Below are 8,938 nucleotides of genomic sequence, written 5' to 3'. Positions count from 1 at the left end.
TTATTTATTTATTTGAATATTCGGGCATGGCTCTTTTTATGAATGGATACATAATGCTTTTAATTGTTCAACCAAATTAGAGCGATATAGGCGGGAATTATTTCACCTTCTGAATAGTGTCGAATCAGTCACGAGATTCGATAACAGTGAAAAAGAATCTCTCGTGACCTGACAATACAGTCACGCGTCTCTTTTAAAAAGATACGATTCATGGAACAAACACTGTTTATCTCGACCAAATGACGTAATTTAGATTCATTGTCAAATATTGATCGGACGAGTTTGTACCACTGTACGCTTGGACAAGAATTCAATTAAAAAATACTATGACCGAGGAATTTGCTTTCGAATGAAAAAATTCCATCTATTCATCGAGCATCGATTGAGAGAACAATTGAAATTGAAAATTACAGAAAATTGTATTTAACAACCATTTAACTGATTGTTCCAGGAAACGCTTGCTATAATAGTAATTAATAGCCAGATGTTTTAAACGTACCGCGATGACTGCAGATCATTAGGATAGAGATCTACATACAGATGTATGTACACACACATATTAGGTTTACCGTATCCTGCATTGTTAAGAAACCGATTCTTTGCAGTAAACGGAGAGATACAGTTGGCTGAACGATTATTAGAGAGATAATAACGTTGAAATGGAGAGAATAGAACAGAATTGAAAGACACGTAAAAGAGCAGTTAATTAATTAACTTCTATACTTTTCGTGGAACATGAACTTTGCTCTCAATTAGAAGTTATATGAACCAACAACATAACTATCCCGAGAATTCTACTTTTCTCTTACTTCGTTTTGTTCTATCTATTTTTATTTTTATTTTTACAATCAACAGTTTTTCAAATCTATAGATCTTATAGATCTTAAAGAGTAGTATTAGATTCAATTTTTTGTAAGTTTTCCGAAGAATGGGCGTGTTTTTGATAAGTGAAAAAGAAGCCCGGTATAAATACGATTATCAGCGAGCAGAGGATATCGATATCGCTGGCTAGTTAGTTGTGGTACATATCACCGGATGTCTCACTTGGGCACCATCGAGTGACTAATAATGTTTCAAATGATCTTACAATACTCGCAAGAAACAATGAAAAATCTGGAAGATGAGTACTCTTTCCTTCTGCCTTATCTCTGATAACACCTTCTCAACGAAACGTTTTGAATTTGTCAATCTTTCGCGATCGTTCTCCTCTGTTGCCATTAACAGCTGACTTTTCATATATGCATATGTAACGAAAGGATTAATGAGAACACAGGCAAGCTTTTCAATAAACAAGAGACAGTGAATCATACGAAAATGTCTCGTCACATGATCTGCCTACATACAAATGTTATACGCGTCATGAGAGTAGATTAGGATGTCACATGACGACACCACGTACATCCTTGATGACCATTGTTGTTTCTTTTTTTCCATTGGCGTTTAACGAGGAAATATAATATGCGTGAAAAGTCACACTTTATTTCACGAGAATTTTAATTAATCTTGATACCACCACTTTGTGCTTTAGTTTGTCGAAAATGAACCTATAAAATGATTTACATGGCAGCGGTATTCAATCAATACCACTCGCGTAATTAACCCATCAATTGTAATTCAAACAGATACTCTCGAACAATTAACGAAAGTAAACGGAAAGAAAATGTTGAAGAATGTTAATAATGCACCAAGAAATTTACATAGCAAAATTGATAGGATTCTTATAATAACAGTTATTATTGCAAAGTGTCTTACTACGTTGTACATTGTATATCCATTTCCAAAACGGTAATTAGACTTGGTATGGCACAGAATATTACAGCTAATAACACGTTGATCGCCACAGTGGAAATGGACGCGTGTTATATTCAAATTTAATCGTTCAATTTGCCACCTCTTATCGCTAATATCAATAATACTAACTTTACTCAAAATTTATTTTCCCTTCTCTTTTTATAACTACAATTCGATTACGTTACGTTTGAGACATTGGTCATCGATGACTCCCGTAGCAACCAACGTGTAAAAAATATTGATATTAAATTGAACGAACATTCTTTTGCAAGATAATTGCTCTTAATCGTTTGTCATATCGGTAGACGTAAACAGGGAACGAGTATAACAAAGAATTTCAAAGTACGGGCTTAAAATAGACGTTGATGGCTCGTAAATGGTTTAAGTTAGGTAACATTCCTTAATTAACGCCGACCGTTTGTTTGCAAGCATCTCGTCGAGATTCGAATTGTCTTTAAATTAGATTGACACGTAATCGCAAATCCGTGTTTTCGGTAAACAAAAAATAAGATAAAAATAAAGGAACTAAAAATTCATCATTTTTAACACGTTGACAGATGGCAGGCGGTCTTTGTTTGTTACTGAAAACAGCAGCTTTATTTTCTCACTCAATGACCGAGTATTTTGCAGTCTTGAGAGATACATTTTTCGAAACACTTAAAGAAATCGTACGTTAAAATAATCGAAGATCATCATCCCTTCCAGTTCGAACACGAAGGACGGTTTGTCGTTGAAACGATACAAAGAGCAGTCATGAATATGCAACAATCTATAAGGATTCAATTGAATAGCGATCGGATACTTGGACAAGAAAATCAGTGGATATTCTGAAAATCAGGTGGATAAGCGGCAGAACGAATGAAACTGTTCGCGCTTTGAATGTCTGTGTTTACCATTATCTCAGCCTTGACCTACACGCTTTGCGATCCGCTTAAACCACGACGCGATGTTTAAAATGCATTACTCGCTTGATTAGCGAGCAACGTCTTTTTTCTTTTTCCTTCCCTCGATATTTCCGCTTTTTCTCATCTCTTCTTCGTCTTCGAATTGAAATCAATGAACCCAGTGTTCCTTTCTTCCACTAACACAGACTTTTCATGACTGCAGAAACAGAGTGGGTCAGGTTATCGGGTCTCTTGCTAGCTAGAACTTAGTCTACTTCTACATATTTGTAGTCTTCGAGTACCTCGTTGGGTGGAACTTGGTCCACCTGACCGATTGATCGACAGATACCTGGAGTTAACACTACCGGATACGAGTTAACTTGAAATCATGAAATCATTGCTTCATAGTTGGTACCTAGGATGCAACACCAAATACCAACATTCCGTAGGTAAGAAAATGTAAATAAATGATAGTGGGCGTCTGGGATATGAACGAACAATCATTCTGGCGTGATAGAAGACAAAAAGAGACGAACTATTAGGTTGCAAGATACAATCAGCAAATTTTGAAAAAGTATTTGGGTCACTATTATCTGGTACGTATGTAAACTTGATAACGAATCGCCAAGTTCCCACTTTGCTTTCACAGACCCGAGTATTTTACGCTCTGCAACGTGAGCTAACACCGCTCATGTTTATTCAGACTTGAAACAAACGCTTCGTTCGATACATCGCAAGAAGCAATTGGAATTACTTCTTGAACAAAGTTCAATTCGGAAAATACTCATTTTTTACTCCAACTTCGGAAGAAATCGAAAAAAACCTATCGAACCTATCCTCTACAAACTTTTAACGCGACCCACTAAGAAATGAAATTCAAAGGCTAGCTCTATGCAGTCCAAGAATGAATCAATACCTTAAAGTAGAAAGTACGCAAGCTCGTGCTCTTTCGATATACAGGGTATGCGCGGCCGATGGAACGTTTATATCGAAATTGCACCGTCGAGGAGACGAAAGTTCGAGAAGGTTGCATTTTCTTCGCTCGCGCGCCCACCACCAGCCTCTGGTGCATCGAGGCGGTAACTTTGATTTTGTTGGCTTTGTTAGCAAGAACCACTCTCGGACCGTTCACGTGACGCGAGCCTCTCGGCCGGAGCACGTGACAGGCACGTGGTGCAAGCATGTATGCACCGTTTCACCAAGAAGTGCACGTATGGGCGCGAACTTATGCGAGCAACGGGCGATGTGTCACGCGGAACGTTCGACCTGCTATCCAACGTGTACGCAACCACGTAGAAAACAACACGTTCTTCTCCCATACCCTGTATTTACTTTGCACACATCTTCAGCCGAATGTTATTTCGAATAAACAGACCAATGAATTTTAACGACAGTTTATTTCCGTAACTCCAGCTTCCTATCATCGCGAAACGCATAACCGTATGATTTTCCTAAAATCAATTGAAAATAATTATCTCGATTAAAGGAGGCAGGGTGATCAGACGAATTCGTCAGAAAGATGCATTTCTATAATGTAAAATATAAGAAGGCGAGGTGTTTGATTCATGTGATCGTGTTAAAAAATATGTCCCGATTATTATCACGATATCGCTCGTTTTATCTTGTCCTCGGTACGATTACCTTCAACCTCTTCTCTTCTCGTTTACTCAGACATTTTTTTAATAACGTCTTTGTGTCAATTCTCAATTCTCTCGTTCGTTCAATTAGCGAATGAAAGATAACTTCCAGTTACGCGTAACGTCGATGTAAACTAAATGACACTCGGTTAAAGACTGAATAAATATGGAAATCAAGGCTGTTCCTTATCCCGTCGATCGAGTATCCAAGAATATATCATCGAAATCAATCGTTCTTTCAAAGAAACTTTCGAGATTTTAGATTTACGAAATCAAAGTATGAAAAGAGAACCTGCAGTTATTTACTGCCATGTAGACGACAGTCTTGTTTAAAAGCAGCTAAGTTTAGAGGTAAACCTACACGGATACATGTGTACATATTGAAATGCAAATTTCAAACGGCAGAAAACCGACATGAGTTGTTGACCATATGGTCGTGGAATAAATTTGTTGAATCGCACTTGATCTGTGTAAAAGAACACCGATTGAAAGAATTAAAAGAGATAGAGGATACCCGAAGAGAAAAAAAAAAATGGTCCTTTTAATATATACCATAAGAAATAAAATGTTTTTATGATTGCCTTGAAAAGGAGTCTTTAAATTCTGGTTGGTATTTTGTGGAATAGCGACACATGCCGCGAATAATTTTGGGCAACTGGCCAAAACGGGCAAAGTGGTCGCGAATTCGGTCAATTGGCCAGCCTCTACGCGAAGTTAAACGAAGAAAATATATCGAGTGCCCATTTTTCGCAGCATGTCGGATCTTCGTAAGGGTTTGACCGATCTAGGGAAGTCAGGTGTTACGGACATCAGCATCGCCACGTTGTTTCCGGTAATAGAGGCAAATGTGTCTATCTTATCTGTTAATTCTCGAACGTCAATTTAAAGAACGTTTGCCCTTGCCAGCAGATTATATTTCTGCTTTAATATATCACACGCGCGATCGAAGGTCACCAAGGTGCAATCAAATTATCATTGAAATCGTATAAAATTTAATTATCAGAAAAATAAAACGATGATTTTCTCGATCGTTTAATTAAGTAATTAGAATAATCAGGTATTCCCTGCGTAAGCAGAAATGATATCTGTACAAGGATCGAAAGGAAAGTTTATTCTTGTTCTTTCGACTCCCGGTTCATAAATATTTCGTTGCGTTCGTAAGCTCCTTGACATAAAATCGTCCTCATTGCTAACACTCTTATCACATAAAGAAAAAAGGGGACCTCCTTTTCCCCTTCCTCTCTAGAGAAGACTACCATGCTCGACACTGTACTAATTTAAAAAAAAAGCTCAACACCTTTAATAACGACCTTATCGCCCTCTTACAGAGAATCTCTGAACCTGATTTTATCAATTTCCCTTTTAAACATCGATAACTTAGAGAACGACAATTTACAGCTACAAAATTAACAAACGATTGTTTTACATGTATCTAATGAATCGAAAAAAATGTTGAAAAATATTTTAAGATAGGTAATCGTTTTTGTAGGTAATAGGTGAGAAAATTGATATTGGATCTCGTAGGAACAATGTCACGTGCCAATTGGTCACATGTGAGGGATGGAAAATTTGATAAGAAGGGGTGAAATACACGTGACTGTTCGAGGGGCTTCGAGCAACCGGTGTCATTAATTGGATCACGGATGAAAATACATTTTAAGGTCAGCAGATTACCGGAACAATGTCATTCGTTCCTCGAAGCCCCTGGAAGAACGATGGATTTCACCCACAAACGAGTTTACCAGATTCTATCGTCGATTCTGGATCCGTTGGTATTGGAATCGGCTAACGAAAACGTAGAGGATGAAGCGTAAAGTTAGACGATCTATACCTTTCTTTCGAACGTAATTGAAAAATAAAAAAATTCGCGGCGGTGAAGATATAATTGGTGCTTAATTTTTCATCGAGTTCCTTTAGTAGTTTTGATAAAAATCATTATGAAATCGGTAAATTATAATAGATCGAAATCAGGGTACGACCTATCTTCGGTGAATTTAAACGAACTCGATGATCTGTTGCATGGAAAACGATTGAAATTGTCGAGGACATCGTTTCGCGTAAGTTTTCGTATAAATTTCAATCTCTCCTCAAATTTTATCAAATAAATTTCCTTGTCACAGTTAAGTGACGTGGAAGGTACATTGAAAAGCAGTGAAAATGAATCAAAAGAGGAAAAGACGAATTATTTTCCAAACTGTGATTCGTCTGTGTGGATGAGATCGTGCGAAAAGGAAGTGATAGAACCAATACCTGGGAAGGTGACAGGGAATATACCTTGTTGGTTGAAGGGTACGTTGTTGAGGAACGGACCAGGTAGTTTGAAGGTCGGGGAATTCAATCTCAACCACCTGTTCGACAGCTCTGCTTTGCTGCACCGGTGAGTCTGCAACAGAGATTAACAAAATATTGAAGATACGTTCAACGAAGTTGAAAAAAAAAAAATAAATAAATTCAATTGATTTTAAAATGATATTTCTCGATAGATTCGCCATTGCCAATGGGAAAGCAACGTACCAGTGCAGATTTGTTCAAACGGATGTCTATAAGAAGAACAATGCTGCAAAGAGGATAGTTGTCACTGAATTTGGTACGAAAGCGATACCAGATCCTTGCCAAAGCATTTTTCAAAGGTACCGATAGAATTAAAGATCAATTGAAATATTAATATTCGGGAAAAATAAAAACGTAGGGTTGTTCAGAATTGCAGCGGTATTCAAACCTGAAGAGGATTCTGATAATTCAATGATATCAGTTTATCCATTTGGTGACGAGTATTACACGTTTGCTGAAACGGCGGTGATACATCGTATTGATCCGGAAACATTAGAAACTAAAGGCAAGGTATGAGAAGTGTTAACGTTAATTAACACGGTGTCAATTTAGTAAAATATTGAGAAAACAGATCAATAGAATTTTTTTTCTCTTTATAGGTGAACGTATCTGATTACGTTCGAATTGTAAATCACACTTCTCATCCTCACGTAATGAACGATGGCACGATTTACAATCTAGGTTTAAGCGTAACAACTCGGGGCCCTATGTACAATATCGTGTGCTTTCAACCTAGTCGAATCATCATTGGTTAGCATCTTAAAGCTTTTCAATTATACAACATTTCTAACGAAAGGTTTTCGTTGATCACTTTTAACAGATGATTCAGGAGAAGAGCAAGAATTATCCATGTTCGATCAAGCCACCATCGTCGCCAGTATTCCATCCAGATGGTTACTGAATCCTTCTTATATGCATACCTTTGGAATCACCGAGAATTATTTTATAATCGTTGAACAACCTCTGGCAGTCTCTTTGACCACTGTGTTATCTTGTAAAATGAAGCAAGAGCCAATGCGCGCTGCTCTTAAATGGCACGAGAACGAGAACGTACGAGAAAATGATTATCTTTACTTTATAATAGGGATGCAACAATAAGAGAAGCAGAAAAAAGAAAATTGATTTTCTTCTCGTTTGTTTCACAGACTCGCATACACGTGATTTCAAAGGAAACTGGATTACTGGAAAGGACATTCATCGCAGAGGCATTTTTCTACCTTCACATTATAAATCAATTCGAAACTCGTGATCGTGATTATATAGTGTTGGATATTTGTTGCTATCGCGATGCAAAAATGTTGGATTGTTTATTCGTGGACGCGATGAAGGTGACGAACATTGATAATATTCTTCTAATAATTCTATAATAATTCTTCCCGTTACGTTTGCAGAATTTACATAAAAATCCTGATTATGCTAAGATGTTTAGAGGTAGACCATTGCGATTCGTGTTACCAATGAAACGTCCACCACCCGACGTGCCACTAGAGTACAATTTAATCACTGTAAAAACGGTAAATCAGGGTTTGGAGTCTTTTCTAGATATCACCGATATTAAGAATCCTTCGAAGTTTATCGACGAAACGAATACAAAGAAAGAAAATTCTGTGGATGTTAAGGAAGAAAGGAAAAACAATGAGAAAAATATTTTTCGTCGAAAAGCGGCTGCTCATAGGCTTCCGGATGGTAATATCATCGTAAAACCGGAACTTCTCTGCGATTTGGGCTGTGAAACACCGAGGCTTAATTACGATTCTTATTTTGGAAGGGAGTATAGATATTTCTATGCAATTTCCAGTGACGTAGATTTGGAAAATCCTGGAACGGTGATGATACTTTCGGTATACGTCATATTCATATAAATCTTCAATTACTCATTTATAATGGTACAATCTTGGTTCATAGATCATCAAGGTGGATATTTTGGAAAAAACGAGAAAAACGTGGTGCGAAAAGAACGTCTATCCGAGTGAGCCGATTTTTGTACCTGATCCTAATGGCAAAGTGAGTAAAATGAAGAGATTCGCTCTAGAGTCAACCCTTTTTCGGCCATTTCCAGTGACCAAAAAACATTTTTTTTTTTCGGAATATTTCAGAGAGAAGACGACGGTGTGGTGTTAAGTGGAATCGTGTGGTCGGATATAGAGACACGGGTCGGTCTGCTGATTCTAGACAGCGTGACTCTTACGGAAATTGCAAGAGCCACCTTCGACACTCCTGGTCCGGTGCCAAAATGCTTACACGGCTGGTTTACCTTGGAGAAATAAACTGAGCTGCAGTTTCGTAGAGTCTGCA

General features: G+C 37.6%; 1 protein-coding gene across 2 annotated transcripts; it reads left to right on the top strand.

Annotated features, from left to right (window-relative positions):
- The first annotated feature begins 4,889 nt into the window (after positions 1–4,889).
- Positions 4,890–8,910, top strand: ninaB (neither inactivation nor afterpotential B). Of its 2 annotated transcripts, none has more exons than XM_034336119.2 (10): positions 4,890–5,144; positions 6,433–6,689; positions 6,796–6,942; positions 7,012–7,153; positions 7,243–7,393; positions 7,464–7,693; positions 7,789–7,971; positions 8,035–8,469; positions 8,549–8,647; positions 8,740–8,910. In XM_034336119.2, the coding sequence occupies exons 1-10, from the start codon at positions 5,067–5,069 to the stop codon at positions 8,908–8,910; spliced, it is 1,893 nt and encodes a 630-aa protein (XP_034192010.2). In that variant the 5' UTR covers positions 4,890–5,066. The 2 variants fall into 2 exon arrangements, with proteins under 2 accessions (XP_034192010.2, XP_034192009.2); XM_034336118.2 differs by lacking the exon at positions 4,890–5,144 and adding an exon at positions 5,189–6,369.
- The last annotated feature ends 28 nt before the right edge of the window (positions 8,911–8,938 follow it).

This window comes from Osmia lignaria, chromosome 7, assembly GCF_051020975.1.
Source record: "Osmia lignaria lignaria isolate PbOS001 chromosome 7, iyOsmLign1, whole genome shotgun sequence".
Lineage (NCBI taxonomy): Eukaryota > Metazoa > Arthropoda > Insecta > Hymenoptera > Megachilidae > Osmia > Osmia lignaria.
Note: the sequence above shows the minus strand (reverse complement) of the source record. Positions and strands in the feature narration are given on the sequence as shown.

Excerpts from the sequence above, each read along its gene's own strand:
- ninaB (XM_034336118.2), top strand. The coding sequence starts at position 6,250 with ATGAAATCGGTAAATTATAATAGATCGAAATCAGGGTACGACCTATCT. Across the intron at positions 6,370-6,432 it reads TGTCGAGGACATCGTTTCGC|TTAAGTGACGTGGAAGGTAC; the intron begins GTAAGTTTTCGT and ends TCCTTGTCACAG. Across the intron at positions 6,690-6,795 it reads AGCTCTGCTTTGCTGCACCG|ATTCGCCATTGCCAATGGGA; the intron begins GTGAGTCTGCAA and ends ATTTCTCGATAG.